Genomic DNA, 25,491 nt, shown 5'->3' with positions numbered 1-25,491 from the left:
TTAATCACACTCCATTTATTCACCGCTGTCATCTACTGTTCTTATGTCAGTTAAGGGTGACTTATATGAAAAAATTGTTGCTTTAAAGCAGATACCGTTTAACACTTTTACAATAAGGTTATGGTGACTGTCAGCTGCTTGCCCTATATTTTGCTGTTTTATAGGTGGTTAGAGCTAAGACTGGACTTCCACTTCCTGTTACCTGTGTTATAAATTTAGACTGCAGAACTTTATGTTTACACTTGTCATGAGTTTTAGGCAGGAAAGTAATTTTAAGCACAAATCAATTTCCTTTAGGGAAGAAAACAGACAAAAGTTAACCAAAACAGCAGAATCCTGAAAGTTCATATTTCCCTGTACCTGGGTTAAGCAAAGTACAGATTTAAAAAAAAATACATTATTGTGGTTAAATCTTTCCATTACTTTTTCTCCACATGCCAACTACATTCTCTGTTGCACAAGGGTCTCAGAAAAAGATCTAGTCATCTGCATTAATATGTATGATTTTTTTTCCCACGGATTTGAAATTAGTAAGGAGACCTGACTCCATGAGCTTAATAACCTGAGCATTTGACTCTTCAGGACGGTTTCTGCAAGGGAAGTTGATAGCTCAGACAATGAGCACTTCCTCTGGATAAGACGAAATGACACACCACCCAGTTCTGGCTGCCAACACGCATAATCAGGCTTTAGTTTTTTTTTAAATCAGAGATTAAAACGTTGCTAAATCTTACAAAGCATGAAACAATTCAGAACGACAGCAAAAAATCTTCAGTTAGAAGATTATTTACCCTTATACTATCAAGTACGAAACAAAGAATTGCATCATGAAAGCATTCATTTTATTTCTTGGCAAGGAATATTTCTCTGGATGTTAACCCACAAACATTCCTTCTGTAATCCTTAAATCATAGAAGGATTCCATTTAAGTGCAATGCAATATTTAGTTTGCAGAAATCACCTATGGAATGAAGTGCCCATATCAGACTGCAGCTAATATTGCACACTGATCTGAAAGTGTGTATGGAAATGATGAAGAAAGGCTCAAAAGCACCAGAGGGCAATGAGTCAACATCAGACATTTGGTAGTCTGCAGGTGGTCCTATTGGTCTGCTGAGATGACTCAGCAAGTTAAGAATTAGAAAATATTGGGCCAGGTTTTGTTGGCTAATGGCGCTCGACGTCATTTATGGGCAAACAGTACAGCAACTTCAGGCGAGAGACAGTTGTGTGGTTAAACGGCAATATCCAAAAATTGCTATCCGGGCTGCTTCGCGAAAATGGCATCTCGCTGTCTGCCTCACCAGTGACATGCATTGAATGATGTGAAGTTGCTGTATTTTCACGGTAGATACGGATTAAACTCGCCACAGTAAGTTAAGTCAAGTCATTTCAAGTTTAAGTACTCTTTCAATGACATGATAAGTGTTAATTGCTACCAATCAACCTCTCTGGCACTGAAAATTAACTATTACAAGTGTGAACTCTCATTCCTTCTGGTTTTAATTGTTGGATATTTTAAAAAAAATTTTAATGATTTTTTACTTTTCCTTTCTGTCTCATTTTTCACTCTCTCTTAATCCAATCTTTCTTTCCCTCTCTTTATTTCTCTTTCTGTACCTGATTTGACATTGAATTCACCCACTCTAATTTACACTTCCTTCTCAGTCCTTGCGCCGTTAATTTCTCAATCGTTCAATCTGATTGGTTAAGGAGATACCCTGTTGCTTGCCCTGTTCACTCAGGTCCCAGATGCGCTGTTTCCCTCGCTGTGACGTTTTATCAGCTCGCACTTTCAGCAACTTGCCATGCAAAAAAAATTTACAAACCTAAACGTGCAAGGGCAAGTCTAACTAATGGCAGAGGCCGTTACATGCCCTACTACAGAAAAATTATGGCCCATTATAGTGGCACTGCACACTGTCATTATAAAAGGGACATAAGTTTCAACCCTCCCGCTCCACCAAGCTCCTGATCTCAGTTGCTCTGCATTGGGAACGCTGGGCAAAACTCCGGCATCTCCCTGCAAGACAAAGGAAAAGCAGATGGATGTAGCCATTGGCACCCTGTTGTACACATCCTGGCGATGTTAAAAATGGCACTGAGAGAAGACTGGGAGCAAGTCACCAATCTGAGTTGCTCATCCATTGGGGGGGGTTAGGGCGGGGAGGAGGAGAGAAATTATAGAAGTTACAATAACTGGTTACTGGTTATACTTAAGCAATCGTGGATTTAAAAAATAACAAAGATTAAAAATAAATGTTGTTTTTCAATTATGTAAGCCTCCCATGGTACAAGTCCATGAACTTCATATTTCACAAACAAGTCAGTTTGTTGGTACGCTGGAATATTCAAGTCAAAATAGGTTAATTAATCCTTTGAGGACAGCAATAGCATTTTTATACTGGAAATAATACACAAAATAAGCATCTTCCAGCCTGCATTATAAACGACAATAGTGAATGAAGTCCATGTTGTACCCAGAATTTAATTTGAGAAAACTTATATGAACAGAAATAATTATTTTTCAGGGCTCCATAAATACTAAAGGACTGAAGATTAAGAAAACGAGTAAGACACGAACCTGGTAATTACAGGCCAAGTAACACAAAGTCCATTGTGGGAAAAGTGCTTGGCAACGTTCTACAGAATGCTACAAATGAATATTTCAGGAGCACAAGTGGCATAGGGAGCAGTCAGCGCAGTTTAGAAGAGATAATGCTTTACACACCAATTGCAGTTCTTTGAAGGAGTAACTAAGCTAGTGGGCAAGGGAATCCAATAGATAGAAAACAAACAAAAACAAAAATACTGCGGATGCTGGAAATCTGAAATAAGAACAAAAAATGCTGGAAAACACTCAGCAGATTGGGCAGCATCTTTGGAGAGAGAAACAGAGTTAACATCTCAGGTCGATGACCTTTCATCAGAACTGAAAGATAAGTTCTTTCTAGTTCTGATGAAAGGTTTCGACCTGAAACGTTAACTCTGTTTCTCTCTCTCCATAGATGCTGCCAATCCGTAGATGTAGTTTATACAGATTTTCAAAAAGGTTTGACAAAATTCTTCATGTTAGGTTAGTAAGGAAGCATACGGTTTTGTAGGACATTTGACAAATTGTATAGATGGACTGGCAACAGAAGACTAAGGGTAGTAATAAATGGAAAATGCTCAGTCTCAGAAAAAGTAACCAGTGGACTTCCACAGGATTCTATTTTGGAACCCCTGCTATTTTATTTTATTCGTTCATGGGATGTGGGCGTCGCTGGCAAGGCCGGCATTTATTGCCCATCCCTAATTGCCCTTGAGAAGGTGGTGGTGAGCCACTGCCTTGAACCGCTGCAGTCTGTGTGGTGAAGGTGCTCCCACAGTGCTGTTAGGAAGGGAGTTCCAGGATTTTGACCCAGCGATGATGAAGGAACGGCGATATATTTCCAAGTCAGGATGGTGTGAGACTTGGAGGGGAACGTGCAGGCGGAGGTGTTCCCATGCGCCTGCTGCCCTTGTCCTTCTCCTTCTAGATGGTGGAGGTCGCGGGTTTGGGAGGTGCTGTCGAAGAAGCCTTGGCGATTTGCTGCAGTGCATCTTGTAGGTGGTACACTGCAATTCACAAGATTTGTGACCGATACGAAACATGGTGTATGTATTAGTTTCATTAAATTTGCTCTTGACACAAAGCTCTGTGGGCGGGTATTGAGTAGAAGGGGGCTTGACTATTTTCAGAGAGGCTTAGATAAATTACATAGATGGGTTGAAATATTGTCAGGTGGATACTAATGTGGATCTACCTTCCCGATTATCTGTCAGAATTCTATGGGGATAAAGGACTTGCTGACACATTACCACCTACATTTCTTTTGTTATTTGTGTTTTGTCCCATTTTCTTGGTTAATGGAGCAACATAATTTCCTTTTGTTCTGTTAGTGATATTGCATTTCTCTTCATTCAATTACCAGTAATGCTGTAATATATGTGTAAGACTAAATTTTAGGATCTCTTTGTTATCTGATAATTTCCCTTATGACAGATAATGAAGCTTCCACTGTCCCAGAAAACGACTATGCAGGCCTTTTGGAGAGGTTTTAATTCCGTATGACATATGGTACCTTAAAACTTCCACACATTGGATATGAAAACTCATTTTTAATAAAAAGGATTGCAGAATGTTTCCACATCAAAAACCAAATTTACTTATCTAATTTAGACAATACCATCCTTTGGCTCCATCCATTTTATTTACTTTATAATATTCAGCAATAAAAGTTTCTGGAAAACCTTTTCTTGTAGGTTATGAAATTGAAAAATGTGTCTGCACAATAGCTCTACCTACCTCACAATTTGATGCTCCACAGCCTCCAATTTAAAATATATTGTGTCTAGTTTATTCAGCAACAGGAAATACATTTAAAAGATCTGCTGCCTGTAATATGACTACCTCTATAGCATGTTTCTGTGCAGCTCCCAAAAGCTGCTTTTATGTTCCACTTATCTGGTGCTAAGGCCATTGCCTTCTGCTTTTTTTTTAAACCAGATCTTCCCTTTAGTGAATCCGGCAAGTTTACTTCAGGGTTTCCACTGACTGTACTTGACCTGTAGATAGTCAGCTGGAAACCCTAGTACCCCACAAATCACAATATAAAAGCAGCTAAAGGCAGGGGAGTACAACTTCCATTTTGGTGAGGGGAGGGGGTGGGGGTTTCTCCCAATCTCCTGCAGTAAATTTGGCAGATTAGCAGAAACCCCAGAGAAATGGCGTACATGACCGATTACGCAGTTTCTCCAGGTTTCTTCCGACGTTACGGAGGAGATCAGAGGAACACCATGAAAGTTCCAGGTGAGGGCTTTTTAAAAACATATTTTGAAGTTTTCAATGAACAATGGTTATTCGAGAAGTTAAACTCAGTTGACAACACCAGAGATTCAAACCAAACTTTAGGCCAATCATTCCAAAGATGCCTTTTCACTAACCTTGTAGCAGAGTGATTCTCTATCAGATACCAGGTGGCAGAGAAATTTTCACTGGTAAAATCACCACTCATACCCTGAAACAATCCTTCAAGGTCCTTCTGAGGAATTTTGCCTCTGCAAAAGGAATTCAGTTAAATAGTTAAAGTAGTTCTTAGCTGGCTTGTTAAGCCTATAGCAAAACAAATGTATTCTAAAACAGGCAAATTTTTAAAATTACATTTTATGATCTATTTAAATTAACAGGTTACTGTCTCTTCACCTACAAAACATGCCTTGCAGTTATAAAGAAATTACTTTGAATACAGTAGTTCTTCTCCACAGCCAGAATTCTTAACTAATGCTATAACAGAACAGAACTTTTGTACAACTTTGAGAAAAGATTCACTACTGAAGTATTTCACAGTAATCTATTAATACAATTAGACAATTATCACGACTATTACTTTAAACAGCACATTTGTATACATGAAATTTTGTTGAACTTAAATTTCCATCTGTTTAAGTTGCAACAGTTTCCTTAAACTTAAATTTTAAAAATATAGTATATTATAGATTGAGTCGGTGACAGAAAACGCACACACACAATAGACACACAAACATATTTAATAAAACCTGAAATGCTATTTGGCCCTAGCCCACCAACACATTGATGTCTTACAAAAAACTGACTAAGATTAAGTGAAATTAATACATTCACAATGAAGATAGGAGGGAGCAAAAGGGCTGGGTCATAACACAATGGCAATAACCTCTTACAGCATAACATAGAAGAAATTACATAACTGCTACTCAAATATTCAAGATCCAGTAATAATTAGACATTGTTTAAAAGAGTAGTGTTTTCTATTAACCATTCAAACTATATTCCAAAAACAAAAACATCTCCACTTCAGAAGGTTTTCTAAGCTATAGGTCCAGGAGAAAAAAGAACAAAATCTCAACTCTCGTCTTCAGAAGTCTGCATCAGCTCTGGCACAGCTGCCTGCTTAGTAATCTCAATCATGGCATCTATAACACTAGCCCTGGTTAAACTTGCCTCTCTGACCACATATTTCTGCAATTTTGTGGCCTACAACAGGGTTTTTTTTAAAAAGCCTCCAAAAGAAAGCATGCTATCCAAATGCAGAATTCGTAAAAGTGGTAACAACTAGAGTGGCATGCATTAATAGCGTGTTCTAGCCCACAAAGATCAACTTGACTCAAGACACAAGCGCCAGAAACTATCACAAATGTAGGTTCACTTGGAGTTCACTTTTTCCATTGTATTACCCACAGTCATTTGGCTCTAGGATGGACTAAGTACCAAGGGAATGCAATTCTTCATTTCTGACCATCATGTTAAACTCTCTCCAGCACTGAATTAACCACCCAAGTTTTAGATCTTTCAAGTAGTAACACTAGTCCAATGGCACAAGAAAAAAGGTATAAGGCTGATTTGTTCCATCAACTTTATAAAAAAAAAATTGCACCATGTATCTCGGAATCCAATTCACAATGCTGAAAGGCTAAAGGCTATAATTGCAGTTTTTAAATGAATTATATATTATGCTACCACTTTGCTTATCATTTAAGCATGCTACAATTTAAATTAGGCCAACATTAAAGTTACACAATATAAGCGTTCAAGTGAAGCACTGTACTATATCTACCACGAGGTGGCACTGTGATATCAAATTTATTTTGCCAGTATGCTGAAATAATAAACAGAAGATGATGAAATGCTACATCAGTGACTGCATTAAGTAGAACTTGCTTGGTGGGACCCGACATATTTTATATGTTGAAATCCACTCTAGTATACAAGTTTGATCTGTGCTAATGATCTGTGCAGAACATGTGCCAACATGATGAGATACATCCCTACTATTAGTCTGTGCAAAACTGCATCTGCTTGTGAAATCCTGACATGTGGATCTGCCATAATCTGCAAAGATGATTCAAATTAAAGCAGTACTTAAGTTTAAGTGGTAGAAATAAAAGCATAAATGCAGATAAATAACATCTTGCTTCTTTTGAAGCAAGAACGTTTTATAAATGGATGCATGAAAGTGTCTCAAAATTAAAATGTCTTTTATTTGCATTACTTATTGTAACACCGGGCAGTATGTTTTATATAAACAAACAGTACACTACAATCGTTAATATATATTTAACCTCAAAAGGAAGATACACTGACTATTTGCTGCTAACACAGCCTCCTTTGGAAAAGCAGCAGCAAAATTCCACTTCCACTGCTGGAACACTTGAAAACAGCACTTCATTTATATTTTCACAAGATAACTTACAAATATAGAACATTAAAATTAGACTTTGGTACTATAATTGTAAACATTTTTCAACTGGGTTCCACAACTGAAGACCTTACAGAAAATGTTAGCATTTAATTCCAACACATTTATAATATAACTTTTATAAAACTTTAAACAGTACAATTGAAAAAAAGATTGCCTTGGATAATTCAGCATTGTAACTTTAGTAAGATAATGACCCAGAATTTGCTGCAGTGGGGCAGCTCACGGTATGCCCTGTTAGTTAGACTTGTTCTTGCATCCTTCAGCTCAAATTTTTTTCCCCCCACAAAGTTGCTGGAAGTGCGAGCCGATAACAGCACACGGAGGGGTAAGAGGGCATCTGGGACCTTGGTGAACAATGGGACAAACAGTGTGTCCTTAACCAATGAGATTTAAGAATTGAGAAATAAACAGAGGAAGGACTGAGAAGGAGGGCAAATTAGAGTAAGTGAATTCAATGTCAAATCAAGTAGAGAAAGAGAAATAAAGATTGGATTAAGAGAGAGAGGAAAAAAAAGACAAAGGAAAAAAAAATAATTTTAAAATTTGACATTTCTAAAATCTCCAACAATTCACTACCTGAAGGATGAAACTCCACACTTTTAATTATTCACTTTATGGGGGCAAGGTTGATTGGCAGCCATTAACAATTATCACATCGTTAAAAGGGTACTTACACTGTTAATTACTAACTTTCTGAGGCGAGCTTAAAGGGCAATTAATGTCCAAATGCAGCAACTTCACGAAGGTTGAGGGCGAGATGCCGTTTTCGCCAAGATAACAGCGATGCCACGCATATTGGCCAGCAAACTGTGGCAATTTGCAGGTCACGGGGTATCTCTCCCTCGCCACAAGTTGCTGGCCGGTTTGCACATTAATAACGGTGTGCACACACCGTTAATTTTTCAGCCAATTCTGGGCCATGGTATTTTAACAAAAATTCAGTAATTGTTACATAATGAAGCCAATAACAAAGGTGAAATGTGTTATGGATGAAAAAAAAAAGGAATACAGTACCCTGAAAGTGAAGAAAGCAAATTAGTTTAGTAGCAGCCTGAGATTACATTTCAGGTGCCTACCAACCATAACAAACTTCAAAGAATGCAAAGGTGTATGCAAGCTTGGAATCAGTATGTTAAATTTAAGGCTCAGTTTGACTTCTAAATCGAAAAGACCATTTTACTAATGAAGCACTAGAAGAACCAATAAAAACTCAACCTGCAAGCTAAGTTCATCAGCCAATGTTTTATGCAACAGTGCACAGCGAATATGAGCCATTAACTTTTAAATATTATGGGCCGGATTTTGCTGTAAAAGTAACAGTGAGGCTAACTCACCATTGTTTGTGTGCAAATCGAACAGTAAGTTACGGCGACTGCAGATGCGCAGTTAAATGCGGAAATCAGGAATTTGCTGTTCAAGATGTAATGCTTCTCCAAAAGCTGTGTGAAACGGCATCTCGCTGTCTGACTCACCATTCAAACGTATTGAATGGCGTGAAGTTCCTGTACTGACATCGTAGAAACGGACTAAACGCGCCAAAAAAAGTTATGGCTTGTCCATTCCAGTCTAAGTACCCTTTTAACTGCGTGGTAAGTCTTAATTACTGCCAACCACCTCTCTGGCACTGAAAATTAACTTTTACAAGTGTGGAGTCTCATTCTTTCAGATTTTAATTATTGTTGGACATTTAAAAAAATGTAAATAAATTTTTAAAAACTTTTTCTTTCTGTCTCTTTTATCTCTGTCTCTTAATTCAATCTTCCATTCCCTCTCCTTAATTTGCTTTCTGTACCTGATTTGACATTGAATTCATTATTCTAACTTACACTTTCTACTTCTGACTGCGCTGTTATTAACGATTCTTCAATCTGATTAGTTAAGGAGATAAATTGTTGCTTGCCCTGTTCATACAGGTCCCAGATGCCCTATAGAGGGCGCCATGTTGCTTGGCTGTCCCACTGACAGTAACTTGCCATGCAAAACCCCATAGAAAGTCTACAGGCAAGGAGAAATCGAACGAACGGTTGGCGCCGCTCGCTCGCCTCTCACGGCAAAATCCAGCCCATTAGCGGCAACCACTGTTATACCGTGATCTTTGAAGTTCATAGCCTACAATTTGGATGAAGCGGACAACGTCTTGAGTGAAGGCAGTTGCTTTTGGCTGGAAAGAGGCTACGTGCGACCACTGTTACATAAACATTCATCATTTGTTTTACTTGTGAAGTTCATTCATTGGCATGCAATACTTTCAGCAAATTTCGTCAGAGAAATATGGCAAAGTACTAACTGGCAGAGGGGGAAGCAGCACTCGATGTCCATGGAGGACGCGCTATGACCTTCAGTATAATGGCAGAAACATTTGTTTTGTGAGAAAAATCTGATAAAGTCCCTCATGAGTTGCCAGTTCATCCTCAAACACAAACACTTTTAACATTTGACTGGTGCTCATGAGGTGTACTTTTCATAAGCGCACACGTCAGAGTAAAAACGACAGAGCAACTTTGTAGCACAGTAACCCATAATGTGAGCCAGTTCATCCACTCCAAAGTTCAGCATTGTTCCAGCTGCTCAGGATTAAGAGCATTATCTTTTACAATAAATTGCACATGCACTATTTTGACATTCCATATACTTGAACAAAAACTATGATCGGAGTGGGGGCGGGGGGTGGAGGCTGTGGTGCCCAGTGTAGGGGTGTGAATAAAAATGACATCCTGTAAAAAAGTGAACAGTGTCACTGAAAGAATCCAATAGGAACAGCAACGAGAGCGCCTGAGAGAGACAAAAGGAATTCTTTGGGTTTTTTTTTCAATTGATCTATTTTGCCAGACAAAGCCAGGTCTATGTAACAGAAAAAAATTGTTCACCGTGTCAGAGTGTAAACCTCATGTATGCATCAATTAAAAACTGGATTCTAAATGCTTCCCTAAAATAGCTGTAATGGCCAACAGTTTGCCTGTCTCAGTCCAGAAAACTTTGACCCGAACTAGTCAAGATAAAACTCATCTTTGTATTTTAATGCTATTTCCATGATTAACCTCCCACACGAGTAATTGGTGTGAAAATTAATGTTAGCGGGGTGGGCACGCCAGCGTCTATGAATTAACTGCAGGATACATGTAGCCCTTTGTGCCCATTACAGCAAAGCAGATGGAAATTCATTGTAAATTGTGGTTTAAGTTTGGGGTTATCACAGGCCAAGAAACCATTGTTACTTTGTCACCTAATGCAATCTAGCAAGCGTTGTATTTTCTGCCATTTTAGGCAATATGATGCACACATGGCATTCTACATATTCTCCAGTAAGCAATTGACCATGATCAGATTAATTTGTTGTTTTTCAGACTGGAGGGAGGTGTACAGTGGTGTTCCCCAGGGGTCAGTGCTGGGACCACTGCTTCTCTTGATATATATTAATAACTTGGACTGGTTGTACAGGGCACAATTTCAAAATTTGCAGATAACACAAAACTTGGAAGGATAGTAAACAGTGAGGAGGATAGTGATAGACTTCAAGAGGATATAGACACTCTGGTGGCATGGGCGGACATGTGGCAGATGAAATTTAACAGAAAAATGCGAAGTGATACATTTCGGTAGGAAGAATGAGGAGAGGCAATATAAACTAGAGGTCACAACTCTAAAAGGGGTACAGGAACAGAAAGATCTGGGGGTATATGTGCACAAATCGTTGAAGGTGGCAGGGCAGGTTGAGAAAGCCGTTAAAAAAGCATACGGGGTCCTGGGTTTTATAGAGGCATAGTGTGCAGAAGTATGGAAGTCATGATGAACCTTTATAAAACACTGGTTTGGCCACAACTGGAGTAGTGTGTCCAGGTCTGGGCATCTTTCACACTTTAGGAAAGATGTGAAGGACTTAGAGAGGGTGCAGAAGAGATTTACTAGAATGATTCCAGGGATGAGGGGCTTTAGTTACGTGGATAGACTGGAGAAGCTGGGGTTGTTCTCCTTGGAACAGAGACGGTTGCGAGGAGATTTGATAGAGGTATTCAAAATCATGATGGGTCTAAACAGAGTAGATAGAGAGAAACTGTTCCCATTGGCGGAAGGGTCAAGGACCAGAGGACATAGATTTAAGGTGATTGGCAAAAGAACCAAAGGTGACATGAGGAAAAACATTTTTACACAGCGAGTGGTTAGGATTTGCAATGTACTGCCCGAGGGGGTGGTGGAGGAAGATTCAATCATGGCCTTCAAAAGGGAACTGGACAGGTACTTGAAAGAAAAAGATTTGCAGGGCTACGGGATGGGGCGGGGGAGTGGGACTACCTGGATTGCTCTTGCATAGAGCCAGCACGGACTCGATGGGCTGAATGGCCTCCTTCCGTGCTGTAACCTTTCCATGATAATTGGTTATGCTGACCCAAATATCGCACAGAATAATGGTGGAAGTTTTGATTGTTAAGACGCTCATTTTATTTATGGAGACTCCTATCAAGCTAGTCAAAAGAAGAAAAGGTCTTAGAAGAAAACCCAAGCTGCAACAAACTACATCTGAATAAATTTCTAAGAATTGTCTATATTCTCAAAGAAAAATCATCAATATACATTTACTGCATTCCCTTTATCCATGTGATGCCTTTAATCTATAATAACTTGCCATGGCGTATTGCAGAAGCATTAACAGGCAAACAATGATACCATAACAAAAAAGCAGATATTAGGAGGAGTGACTAAAATCTTGGTCAAAGAGGTAGGTTTATAGGAGGGTCTTAACGGAGGGAAGAGATGTGGAGAGGCGGAGGGGTTTAAGAGATGAATTTCCAGAACTATGGGCCTTGATGGTTCATGGCATGTCTGCTAATGGTGAGGCGAAGGGAATGGGGAATCCACTAGAAGCCAGAGCTGGAGGAATGGAGAGTTCTCAGGTGGTTGTAGGGCTGGAGGGAGTTAGAGGTCGGGAGGGGTGACGTCTTGAAGCGATTTGATCAGGAGGATTAGAATTTTGAATTGGAGGCATGGGGGACTGGCAGCCAATGTAGGTCAGTGAGGACAGGGGTGATTAGTGAGCGGGACTTGGTGCAGGATAGGATACGGGCAGCTGAGTTTTGGATGAGCTGAAGTTTATGGAGGGTGGAAAGCTGGGAACTGGCCAAGAGGGCATTGGAATAGTCGAGTCTAGAGGTGACAAAGGCACATTGAAGGTTACAGCAGCTGACGGACGGAGGCAGGGATGAAGGTGGGCGATGTTAAGTAGGTGGAAGTAGGAAACCTGTGTGATGGGAGAGAATATATGGTTGGAAACTCAACTCTGGGTCAAATAGAATACCTAGGTTACAAACTGGTGGAGAGGTGGATAGAATCGCTGGCAAGGATACGGACATTATGATAGGGGCCAAAGACAACAGCTTCAGTCTTCCCAATGTCACGTCTTCTAAAAACCCTATTAAATTTGTCAACATGACTTACACTGGCTACTCTCCAGTTCCACATCACAATTTTGCAAACGTGAGGATTATAAAATGGTGGCTGAAGCCTGAGACTTCTTTCAAAAGCCAAGGTTAAATGCCACCTTGAGTTTTGCTAACATTTTCTACAGTTATCTCTAATAGTTGTTCCATATCCTCCTCTAGTAGATCTACATGCTCACTTCTATTATTTGTAAAAACCAATACAAAATATTTAATATCTCTGCTATACCTTCATCGCCAAAATCAGACTCCCTCCTCCATCTCTGAGCAGACCTAATCTCTCTACTTTTAAAAGCTTTAACTCTGTTTTTATATTATTGGATAGCCTTTTTTAATCTCCCCATTTAACCCTCTAATCTTGCCATTCACCTCCTTACTACACTTACCACATTTCTCATGATTATCTTTAGTATCGTTAGCCTTAATTTTATCACAGTAAGGTCCCACAAACAGCAATGAGATAAATGACCGGAGAGAACATAAAATGGATTTGGTGGTATGTATTTTTGATGCTGCTGATTGAGGGATAAATGTTGGCCAGGACAATGTGAGATCTCCCATTATTCTTCGAATAGTGACATGGATCGTTAACAACCATTTGAATGGGCAGATAGGGCCTTGGTTCAACATCTCCTCCAAAAGATGGCACCTCAGCACTATGCCAACAGGAATTTACCTAGATTTTGTAAAGTAATTGAATGGGGTTTGAACCTATGACCTTCTGACTCAGAAGCAAGAGTGCAGTGAGCCAAGTTAACACGGGGGGCGGGGGAAGAGAGGAAGAGAGAGAGGAACAGAGAACACAATTGAAAAAGCACACATGCAAGCAAGCCACCGACACACAAAATGGATTTAGAACAGAAAATGGATTTGGACATTTTCAGTCAAAAACAGACTACATGTGAAGGCAGGCTTACTAGACACATCAAAATAAAATCAGTTTCTGGATTTTGCTTTGACACCTTTAGGTGTGTCCACCCCGATTGGCAACCATTTTAGTTTTGGACTTCTACCATTGCCTTCACAATGTGGGTCAGCAAGGCTGATGCTAAAAGGTCAAACATCAATTTTTGTCCACTTAGATTTCCAAAAAGCTTTTGACAAGATACTGCTCAAGAGGCTTCTCGACCAGATCGAAGCCTTTGATATTAGTGGTAATATATTGAGCTTGATTGAGAACTGGCTGGAATGAGTTAGACAGAAAGTAGTTAACAACGGATCTGTTGGAGACCGGTCACCAGTGGTGTCCCACAGGGATCGGTGTTGGGACCGTTGCTCTTTAGTATTTTTATTAATGATCGCGACGTAGGTGTTGGGAGCATGATCTGCAAATTTGAAGATTATACCAAGATCTGTAGACAATGCTCAACTGCTTCAACAGATCTTGATGTGTTGGGGGATTGGTCTCGTGACTGGCAAATGAAGTTTAATTTGGAAAAGTGCAGTTATGCATGTGGGTAGGGTGAATGCTGAACATACCCTTCAGAGAAAAGCATTAAAGTAGGTAGAGAAAGAGAGAGAGAGATCTGGGCGTTCTAGTGCATAGATCTCTAAAGGTTCACGAGCAATGCCATGAAGCAACAGCTACTGCAAAGAGGGTGTTAGGGTGCAAGGAGAGGATAATTGAGCAGAAAACAAAGCATACTATTTTGTCTTTGTACAGACCTTGATCAGGCCTCAGTTGGAATATTGTGTCATGTTTTGGTCTCCTCACATGGTGGGTGATATTGAGGCTTTGGGAAGGGTGCAGAGGAAGGACACTAGATTACTTCCCAGTTTGAAGCATTAGTTATCAAGATAGGCTTAAAGAGCTGGGACTCTACATTTTGGAGAAACGTAGACTTAGGGGTTTATCCTTTTACTATTTATATGTTCATAAAAGTCTACTGGGTTCCCTTTTATGTTAGCCTCTAATCTATTCTCATACTCTTTCTTTGCCCCTCTTATTCCCTTTTTTTTTTAAGATCTCCTCTGTACTTTCTGTATTCAGCCTGGTTTAAAGTAGAAAACTCCCAAACTCAAATGGATGAGATTAGATTTTGATGTGCAACAAAATTTTCACATCTGTGGCAACAAATCTTGAAAGGATCATTTCTATAGTTGGTTTCTAGAGAAATATGTTTATGTAATACGTAGACTTAGGGGTGATCTGCTTGACGTTTATGAGATGACGAAGGGAATAGATTGTGTTCGAGTTGATGTTTTTTCCAACTAAATAGGCTACGGAGGACCAACAGTCACAATTTTAAGTTGTAAAAGGCCATATCTAGGTTAGATGTTTGGAGGTGGTTCTTTTCCCAAAGTATAACGGACCTCTGGAACAGGCTACCGGCTGGTGCGGTGGAGGCCAATTCGCGAGAGCTGGGCTTGTTTCTGGCTGGAGTGGAGACCACCTCTTACAAAAGGTAGGTACTGCATAGAATTATCGGGGCAGAGTGAGCTCCTGGACTAGTTTCGATAGTCATTGGGTGGGGTGGTGGGGGGGGGGGGGGGTGAAAGAGGTTGGAGAGGAATTTCCCAGATTTTCTCCCCCCCCCCCCCCCAAATTGGCCTGGGTTATTATCTGGGTTTTTCACCTCTCCCAGGAAATCACAGTTTTGGGTGGCATGGGTAATGTATATATTGTGATACACAAGGTATCACAATTGCATGGGACAGGCTGGATTGACCAGAGGGTCCTTTCTTGTCCTTCATCACTCGTATGCTCGTGTATTTTCAGTTCAGCTGGACACTGTCACAGCAGTAGAACTGGACTTGCCCTCTTTTTCCAGCTCTCCACAATGAAAGAGAAAGAATACTCAATAACAAAGTGCAGTTACCAAAAGCAGCATTCAATGCTTGCTTCCTGCTCAGGAGAGAACAATATGAATCCTTCTCATAGTTAGTGAGGCCAAACAATTTAGAAACATATTTCTCTAGAAATCAACTATAGAAATGATCCTTTCAAGATTTGTTGCCACAGATGTGAAAATTTTGTTGCACATCAAAACTTAATCTCATCCATTTGAGTTTGGGATTTTTCTAATCTAAACCAGGCTGAATACAGAAAGTACAGAGGAGATCTAAAAAAAGGGAATAAGAGGGGCAAAGAGAAAGTATGAGAATAGATTAGCAGCTAACATAAAAGGGAACGCAGAAGACTTTTATGAACATATAAATAGTAAAAGGGTAATCAAAGAAAGGGTGGGACCGATAAGGGACAAAAAAGGAAATCTTCTTGTGGAGGCAGAGGGCATGGCTGAGGTACTGAATGATTACTTTGCATCAGTCTTCAATAGAGAAGAGGATGCTGCCAATGGAAGTAGTGGCAATATTGGGTCGGATAAAAATAAAGAGGTACTTAAAAGATTGGCAGTACTCAAAGTAGAAAAGTCACCCGGTCCAGATGGGATGCATCCTAGGTTACTGAGGGAAAGAAGGGTGGAAATTGCGGAAGCACTGGCCACAATCTGCCAATCCTCATTAGATATGGGGCCGGTGCAGAGGACTGGAGGATTGCAAATGGTACGCCCCTGTTCAAAAAAGGGAAGGGGGATAAACCTAGCAATTACGGACCAGTCAGCCTAATGTCGGTGGTGGGGAAACATTTAGGGACGATAATCCGGGACAAAATTAATCGGCACTTGGAAAAGTATGGGCTAATAAATGAAAGTCAGCATGGATTTGTTGAAGGAAAATCATGTTTGACCAACTTGATTGAGTTCTTCGATGAAAGAATGGAGAGGGTTGATGAGGATAGTGCGGTTGATGTTGTGCATATGGACTTATAAAAGGCATTTGATAAAGTACCACATAATAGACTTGTTAGCAAAATTAAAGCCCAGGGGATTAAAGGGAGAGTGGCCGCATGGATACAAAATTGGCTAGGGGGCAGAAAGCAGAGAGTAGTGGTGAACGATTGTTTTTCAGACTGGAGGGAAGTTTACAGTGATGTTCCCCAGGGGTCAGTATTAGGGCCACTGCTCTTTTTGATATATATTAATGACATGGACTTGGGTATAGGGGATATAATTTCAAAGTTTGCAGATGACACGAAACTCGGAATTGTAGCAAACAACGTGGAGGATAGTAACAGACCTCAGGAGGACAGGCTGACTGGTGAAATGGGCGGACACATGGCAGGTGAAATTTAACGCAGAGAAGTGATGCATTTTGGTAGGAAGAATGAGGAGAGGCAATATAAACTAAATAGTACAATTCTAAAGGAGGAGCAGGAACAGAGAGACCTGGGGGTGTACACACGCAATTTTTTGAAGGTGGCAGGACAAGTTGAGAAGGCTGTTAAAAAAGCATATGGGATCCTGGGCTTTATTAATAGAGGTAGAGTACGAAAGCATGGATGTTATGCTAAACCTTTATAAAACACTGGAGTATTGTGTTCAATTCTGGGCACCATATTTTAGGAAGGATGTCAAGGCCTTAGAGAGGGTGCAGAAGAGATTTACTAGAATGGTACCAGGGATGAGGGATAAGTTATGTGGAGAGACTGGAGAAGGACATACATAGCAAGTATTTAAAGAAATATTTCAATATTCTCAACAAATATACATTCCATTGAGAAATAAAAACTCCATGGGAAAATTGATCCTCCCATGGCTAACTAAAGAAGTTAAGAATAGTATTAGATTAAAAGAGGCCTATAATGTTGCCAAGAAGAGTAAGCCTGAGGATTGGGAGAGTTTTAGAAACCAGCAAAGGACGACCAAAAAACTGATGAGAGAAAATAGAATATGGAAGTAAACTAGCAAAAAATATAAAAATGGATTGTAAGAGCTTCTACAAGTATTAAAAAAGGAAGAGAGTAGCAAAAGTTGGTCCCTTAGAGGCTGAGACAGGAGAAATTATAGTGGGGAATAAGGAAATAGCAGATGCATTAAACAAATATACTGTATCTGTCTTCACAGTAGAAGACACAAAAAACATACCAGAAATAGTGGGGAACTAATGGTCTAATGAGAATGAGGAACTTAAAGTAATTAATATCAGTACAGAAAAAGTACTTCAGAAACTAAGGGACTAAAAGCTGATAAATCCCCTGGACCTGATGGCCTACATCCTAGGGTTCTAAAAGAGGTGGCTGCAGAGATCGTGGATACAATGGTTATGATTCCCTAGATTCTAGAACGGTCCCAGCAGATTGGAAGGTAGCAAATGTGACCCCGCTATTCAAGGAGGGAGAGAGAAAACAGGGAACTACAGGCCAGTTAGCCTGACATCAATCGTCGGCAAAATGCTGGAATCCATCATTAAGGAAGTGGTAACAGGGCACTTAGAAAATCATAATATGATTAGGCAGAATCAACATGATTTTTTATGAAAGTGAAATGAAAGTGATAAACCTATTAGATTTTTTTGAGGATGTAACTAGCAGGATAGATAAAGGGGAACCAATGAGTGTCATATATTTGGATTTTCAAAGGGCATTTGATAAGGTGCCACATAAAAGGTTGTTACACAAGATAAGGGCTCATGGAATTGGGGGTAATATATTAGCATGGATTGAGGATTGGTTAACCGACAGAAAAGAGAGTAGGAATAAACGGGTCATTTTCAGGCTGGCAGGCTATAACTAGTGGAGTGCCACTAGGATCGGTGCTTGGGCCTCAACTATTTACAATCTATATTAACGACTTAGATGAAGGGACAGAGTGTAATGTATCCAAGTTTGCTGATGATACAAAGCTAGGTGGGAAAGTAAGCTGTGAGGAGGACACAGTCTGCAAAGGGATTATAGACAGATTAAGTGAATGGGCAAGAAGGTGGCAGATGGAGTATAATGTGGGGAAATGTGAGGATATTCACTTTGGTAGGAAGAATAGAAAAAACAGAATTTTTTTTAAACGGTGAGAAACTATTAAATGTTGGTGTTCAGAGAGACTTGGGTGTCCTCGTACAAGAAACACAGGAAGTTAGCACGCAGATACAGCAAGCAATTAGGAAATCAAAAGGAATGTTAGCCTTTATTGCAAGGGGATTGGAGTATAAGAGTAAGGAACTCTTACTACAATTGTACAAGGCCTTGGTGAGACCTCACCTGGAGTACTGTGTACAGTTTTGGTCTCCTTATCTAAGGAAGGATATACTTGCCTTAGAGATGGTGCAGCAAGGGTTCACTAGATTAATTCCTGGGATGAGAGGGCTGTCCTATGAAGCGAGGTTGAGTAGAATGGGCCTATACTCTCTGGAGTTTAGAAGAATGAGAGGTGATCTAATTAAAACATAAGATTATGAGGGGGCTTGGCAGGGTACATGCTGAGAGGTTGTTTCCCACGGCTGGAGAGTCTAGAACTAGGAGGCATAGTCGCAGGATAAGGGGTCGGCCATTTAAGACTGAGATGAGGAGGAATTTCTTCACAGAGGGTGGTGAATCTTTGGAATTCTCTACCTCAGAGGGCTGTGGATGCTGAGACGTTGAATATATTTGAGGATAGACGGATTTCTGGACTCTAGGGGAATCAAGGGATATGGGGATCGGGCAAGTAAGTGGAGTTGAGGTTGAAGATCAGCCATAATCTGATTGAACGGCGGAGCAGGCTGGAAGGGCCTACTCCTTTGCCTATTTCTTATGTAATTATGCAAGTTAGAACATAAGAACATAAGAAATTGGAGCAGGAGTAGGCCAATCGGCCCCTCGAGCCTGCTCCGCCATTCAATAAGATCATGGCTGATCTGATCCCAACCACAAATCTAAAGAACACAAGAAGTCGGAGCAGGACCCGGCCACATAGCCCCTGGGCCCTCTCCGCCACCCACAGGGCATTGACCGATCCGAACTCAGCTTCATGTCCAATTTCCTGCCCGCTCCCCATAACCCCTAATTCCCTTTACTTCTAGGAAACTGTCTATTTCTGTTTTAAATTTATCTAATGATGTAGCTTCCACAGCTTCCTGGGGCAGCAAATTCCACAGACCTACCACCCTCTGAGTGAAGAAGTTTCTCCTCATCTCAGTTTTGAAAGAGCAGCCCCTTATTCTAAGATTATGCCCCCTAGTTCTAGTTTCACCCATCTTTGGGAACATCCTTACTGCATCCACCCGATCAAGACCCTTCACAATCTTATATGTTTCAATAAGATCGCCTCTCATTCTTCTGAACTCCAATGAGTAGAGTCCCAATCTACTCAACCTCTCCTCATATGTCCGCCCCCTCATCCCCGGGATTAACCGAGTGAACCTTCTTTGTACTGCCTCGAGAGCAAGTATGTCTTTTCTTAAGTATGGAGACCAAAACTGTATGCAGTATTCCAGGTGCGGTCTCACCAATACCTTATATAACTGCAGCAATACCTCCTTGTTTTTATATTCTATCCCCCTAGCAATAAAAGCCAACATTCCGTTGGCTTTCTTGATCACCTGCTGCACCTGCATACCAACTTTTTGATTTTCTTGCACTAGGACCCCCAGATCCCTTTGTACTGCAGTACTTTCCAGTCTCTCGCCATTAAGAAAATAACTTGCTCTCTGATTTTTCCTGCCAAAGTGCATAACCTCACATTTTCCAATATTATATTGCATCTGCCAAATCTCCGCCCACTCACCCAGCCTGTCTATATCCCCTTGCAGGTTTTTTATGTCCTCCTCACTCTCTACTTTCCCTCCCATCTTTGTATCATCTGCAAATTTTGATATGTTGCACTCGGTCCCCTCCTCCAAATCGTTAATATAGATTGTAAAGAGTTGGGGACCCAGCACCGACCCCTGTGGAACACCACTGGTTTCTGGTTGCCAGTCCGAAAATGAACCATTTATCCCAACTCTCTGCTTCCTGTTCGATAACCAATCCTCCACCCATGCCAGAATATTACCCCCAATCCCGTGATTTTTTATCTTAAGTAATAATCTTTTATGTGGCACCTTGTCGAATGCCTTCTGGAAGTCTAAATACACTATGTCCACTGGTTCCCCTTTATCCACCCTATACGTTATATCCTCGAAGAACTCAAGCAAATTTGTCAGACATGACTTCCCCTTCATAAAGCCATGCTGACTTTGTCCTATTAAATTATGCTTATCTAAATGTTCCGTTACTGTCTCCTTAATAATAGACTCCAAAATTTTACCCACCACAGATGTTAAGCTAACTGGCCTATAATTTCCAGCCTTCTGCCTACTACCCTTTTTAAATAACAGTGTTACATTAGCAGTTTTCCAATCTGCCGGGACCTCTCCTGAGTCCAGGGAATTTTGGAAAACTATCACCAAAGCATCCACAATCCCTACTGCCACTTCCCTCAAGACCCTAGGATGGAAGCCATCAGGTCCAGGGGATTTATCCGCCTTGAGTCCCATTATTTTACTGAGTACCATCTCCTGAGTGATTTTAATCGTATTTAGCTCCTCCCCCCCGAGAGTCCCCTGTTTGTCCAGTGTTGGGATATTCTTACGTGTCCTCTACTGTAAAGACTGAAACAAAATATTTGTTCAGCATTTTTGCCATCTCCATGTTTCCCACCATTAATTTCCCGGTCTCATCCTCTAAGGGACCTATGTTTGCCTTAGCCACCCTTTTTCTTTTTATATAACTATAGAAACTCTTGCTATCTGTTTTTATATTTTTTGCTAATTTCTTTTCATAATCTAACTTCCCTTTCTTAATCAATCCTTTAGTTACTTTTTGCTGTCTTTTGAAGAATTCCCAATCTTCTATCCTCCCACTAAGTTTGGCTACCTTATATGTCCTTGTTTTTAGTCGGATACTATCCTTGATTTCTTTACTTAGCCACGGATGGCTGTCATTTCTTTTACACCCTTTTTTCCTCAGTGGAATATATTTATTTTGAAAGTTGTAAAATAACTCCCTAAATGAACACCACTGCTCATGTACCGTCTTACCCTTTAATCTATTTTCCCAGTCCACTTTAATCAATTCCGCTCTCATACCATCATAGTCTCCTTTATTCAAGCTCAGTACGCTTGTTTGAGAATCAACCTTCTCACCCTCTAATTGGATATGGAATTCAACCATGTTGTGGTCGCTCGTTCCAAGGGGATCCTTAACTAGGACATTATTAATTAATCCTGACTCATTACACAGGACCAGGTCCAAGGTTGCCTGCCCCCTTGTAGGATCAGTTACATACTGCTCAAGAAATCCATCCCTGATGCACTCAATGAACTCGTCCTCAAGGCTGCTCTGCCCAATTTGATTTGTCCAGTTAATATGATAATTAAAATCCCCCATAATTATGGCTGTTCCCTTATTATATGCCCCGGCTATCTCCTGATTAATACTTCTTCCAGCAGAGTTGCAACTATTAGGAGGCCTATATACTACGCCCACTAATGTTTTTTTTCCCTTATTATTCCTTATCTCCACCCAAACTGTTTCATTATCTTGATGCTTTGTCCCAATATCATTTCTCTGTATTACAGTGATTCCTTCCTTTATTAACATAGCCACCCCACCTCCCCTTCCTTCCTGCCTGTCCTTCCTGATTGTTAAACACCCTGGCATATTTAATTCCCAGTCGTTGTCACCCTGCAGCCATGTTTCTGTAATGGCCACAAGATCATACCCATACGTAGTTATTTGTGCCGTTGGGGTTGTTCACCTTAGAGTAGAGAAGGTTAAGAGGAGATTTGATAGAGGTGTTCAAAATCATGAACAGTTTTGATAGAGTAAATAAGGAGAAACTGTTTCCAGTGGCAGAAGGGTCAGTAACCAGAGGACACAGATTTAAGGTGATCGGCAAAAGAGCGAGAGGAGACAAGAAGAAACATTTTATTACACAGCGAGTTGTAATGATCTGGAAGGCACTGCCTGAAAGGGGGGTGGAAGCAGATTCAATTGTAACTTTCAAAAGGGAATTAGATAAATACATGAAGAGCAAAAATTTACAGGGCTATGAGGAAGGAGCAGAGGAATGGGACTGACTGGATAGCTCTTGCAAAGAGCCGGCACAGGCACAATGGGCCGAATGGCCTCCTCCTATGCTGTTCCTACTGTGATACATAAAATTTGTTAAAAAGATGCAAAATGCATTCAGAATTAGAATAAATCACTGATGTGACCTCACCTAAAGTCAGGATATTCAGTTTACACTGTGAAAGTAGTCTGAATCTTTATGGAGCTATAGGCTGGTATTCTGAGAACACAAAATAGGATTTTTCTGCCAAGTTTATGTGAAAGTTTACCGTTAGTTCATATTTTCCTTCTGAAGCTATTGTGGGCGATTTGTGCTTGTGTCTGTTTATTTTACTGTATTTTTTTTAATGGCCATGCAGTCCATTCTTTGTAAAGCAATGTATGTTAGGAGACTGATGTCCTCACACTGGAGACAGGACTGTAATCTTGTCAGCCAGTTTTTCACAACAAGAAATACTTCTGCTGCAATAGCTACCAAAAATATTTGGGAGGCTAATACAGTTGCATAATGTGCAAGCATACTGAGCCAAAGAAGAATTATTGATTCGTGGATTTTTTTTCTTTCATGCTTAGGAAGCAAATATATTACCACAGTAATCAAGTTGGTTAGATGATACAACATGCAGCAAATTTAATAAGCAAATAACCTTTCCTTGCACACTCCAGTTACAAAATTGGTTTGTTTACAACTGTTATGGGTCTTGCTGTTAGAGAATTTCCACTATTGATACTACTAATGTATTGGATTTTAGCGGAAGTGATGGACATGTTAAAAATACAAGGCATTAGAAGTTGGGTGATTTAACAATGTTACTTCCTAACAAAACATAAATCAACTAAAATTTTAAACATATATATATATATATATATATATATATATAGGAAGTTATACTGTGCAAAGTTAAAGCAAATGAAGAAAGATGTTGTCATGATGTTCCAAAAGAGGAGTGAAGAGGTAAAAGGATTAACATACTGGAACTACTGAAGTAGAACTCCCAGGAGCTGCAGATCCCAGGATAAATGTGGTCTTCTGCAGTTAAAAATGCAAAGTGAAGCAAGGAGTTGGCTGGAACATTGCCAGTAAGGCAGGTAAATTGGCAATTATAAAAATTATCTTTGAAATATTGCTTGTCCCTTCTAGAGGATAAGGCAGGAAATGTTTCTCATTGCTGTCAAATTTAACTAACTGCTAGGTGCACTGGCGCTCTGAGCATCGTGGTATCATCGTGCATTGAACAAGACACAATAATGTCAATGGGCTTCAAAGTGATTTAAATCCAGGAAGCAAAAATCGGGTTTTTGAAGAGCTCTCCATACTCAAATTCCAAATCCAAAGCAAACTCCTGTGGTCATGAAAGGTGCTATGTAAATGCAAGTCTTTCTTCTCTGTGGGACTGCCCTTCTGTAGTTCTATTCCTACATGTCCTAGTACAGCCAGCACATTTCCAGCTGTAGCTTCTGTGTCAGAATACCCCAATGTTTCAAACTCCATCCTCTCCTTTTCCTCATTTCTATGATGCCCTTCAGTAATGTCATCTGCAGGCATCGACTCAGTTTTCAATTGTATGTTGATGCTCTTTCTCCACTATCACCCCAAACTCCGTGACCACCTTTATGCTGTCAAGCTGCTTGTTTGACATCAAGTCATGGATGAGCCAAAACTTCCTCCAATTGAAAGTTAGAAAGACCAAAGCCATCTTCTCTGGCTTCCAGCAAAAACTCCATACCTTTTGCTTCTGTCTCTATCCCCCTCCCCAACTGTTTATTCAGGCTGAATCAGATGGTACGTTGTTTGAGACTTCTGTTCAACCCTGAACTTTCAAACTCCACATCTTATCCATTACCAAAAATGTTTACTCCCATCTCCACAACACTGTCCACCTCCAATCCACATCAGCCCACCACTGCTGAAACTCCCATCCAAACTTATTACCTCCAGACTTCATTTCTCTCTCCAATGCCCCACTCACCAACCTCCTATGCTCCACCCTATACAAACACCAACTTGTCTAAAACTCTGCTGCCCAAATCCTACCCCACACTAAATCCTGCTCATCTATCACCTCACTGGTCCCATTCCTTACAGGATAAAATAAAGTAGAACAATATGCTGTTTATTTCAACTTTCAGAAATGTAGTTTGCAGGTGGTTCACAGCCAGTGAAACTTGCCATTCATTAGTTGGTTATTGATACCTAACTCAAATAGACAGCTCCAATTTGAGCTACAATTTTTCCATTATGTCATACACCTATATGGAAGGTTTAAAAAAATACGTTTGGCCAGAAATCGCTCCGAGCATCGAGGCAACAGTCACTGCCGCTCCGGAGAATTAAATTAACAAAAATTACTTGCTGTGGGGTCGAATTGCTTGAATTTGAAGTTTAAACAAAATGTGTGCTATCAACCCAGCCTCTGAGCAGCGTGAGTTGCCACACGGCTGGAAAAGATGAGAAGACACGCCTACTAAATCTATCAGGAAGAGAAGTCACGCCCACAGGTTCAGGCTGCATTGCTCAAACAGGCAAACAGACTTCATTCATTGAAAGTTAGTATTCGGTGTGTCACTGTAAATTTTTTTTAAAATTATTTTAAAAAAAATAAAAAGCCAAAGAAATAATTGAATTAAATTAAAGAGGCGGAAGTGAAAAGTAAACAAATTTTTTTTTTTAATAACCAAAAACTATTAAAATAAGAAGTAATATGAGACTCCACATTTTTTAAAAGTTAATTTTTAATTGTTTGGCAGTCATTAAAAAACATCAGCCCACCACTGTTAAAAAACTTAGTTTAGACCTGTATTTTTAACTTGGTGGCTAATTAGTTACTTTCCAGCTGGGCAGATCGGCAAGTTGGTGGCTTTTTCAATGATTTCTCTGATTGCACCGTGCGATGGCCCTTTAATTCAAAGCTGTCATATAGTCGGCGAACCA

At 40.2% G+C, this 25,491-nt stretch overlaps 1 protein-coding gene and 1 non-coding gene across 3 annotated transcripts in view; both read right to left on the bottom strand.

Moving 5' to 3' along the window:
• The window catches only part of exoc2 (exocyst complex component 2), a 294,362-nt gene that overhangs the window by 201,101 nt on the left and 67,770 nt on the right, over positions 1–25,491 (bottom strand). For both annotated transcript variants that reach the window (XM_068000284.1, XM_068000293.1), the window contains exon 5: positions 4,969–5,082. In XM_068000284.1, coding sequence (XP_067856385.1) covers positions 4,969–5,082 — 114 coding nt within the window. The remainder of the gene's footprint in view (positions 1–4,968; positions 5,083–25,491) is intronic.
• Positions 15,442–15,653, bottom strand: LOC137300419 (small nucleolar RNA U3). The gene has a single exon (XR_010958086.1). It is a non-coding gene; the product is annotated as a small nucleolar RNA U3 (small nucleolar RNA).

Source organism: Heptranchias perlo, chromosome 2 (genome assembly GCF_035084215.1).
Source record: "Heptranchias perlo isolate sHepPer1 chromosome 2, sHepPer1.hap1, whole genome shotgun sequence".
In the NCBI taxonomy this organism is placed as follows: domain Eukaryota; kingdom Metazoa; phylum Chordata; class Chondrichthyes; order Hexanchiformes; family Hexanchidae; genus Heptranchias; species Heptranchias perlo.
Note: the sequence above shows the minus strand (reverse complement) of the source record. Positions and strands in the feature narration are given on the sequence as shown.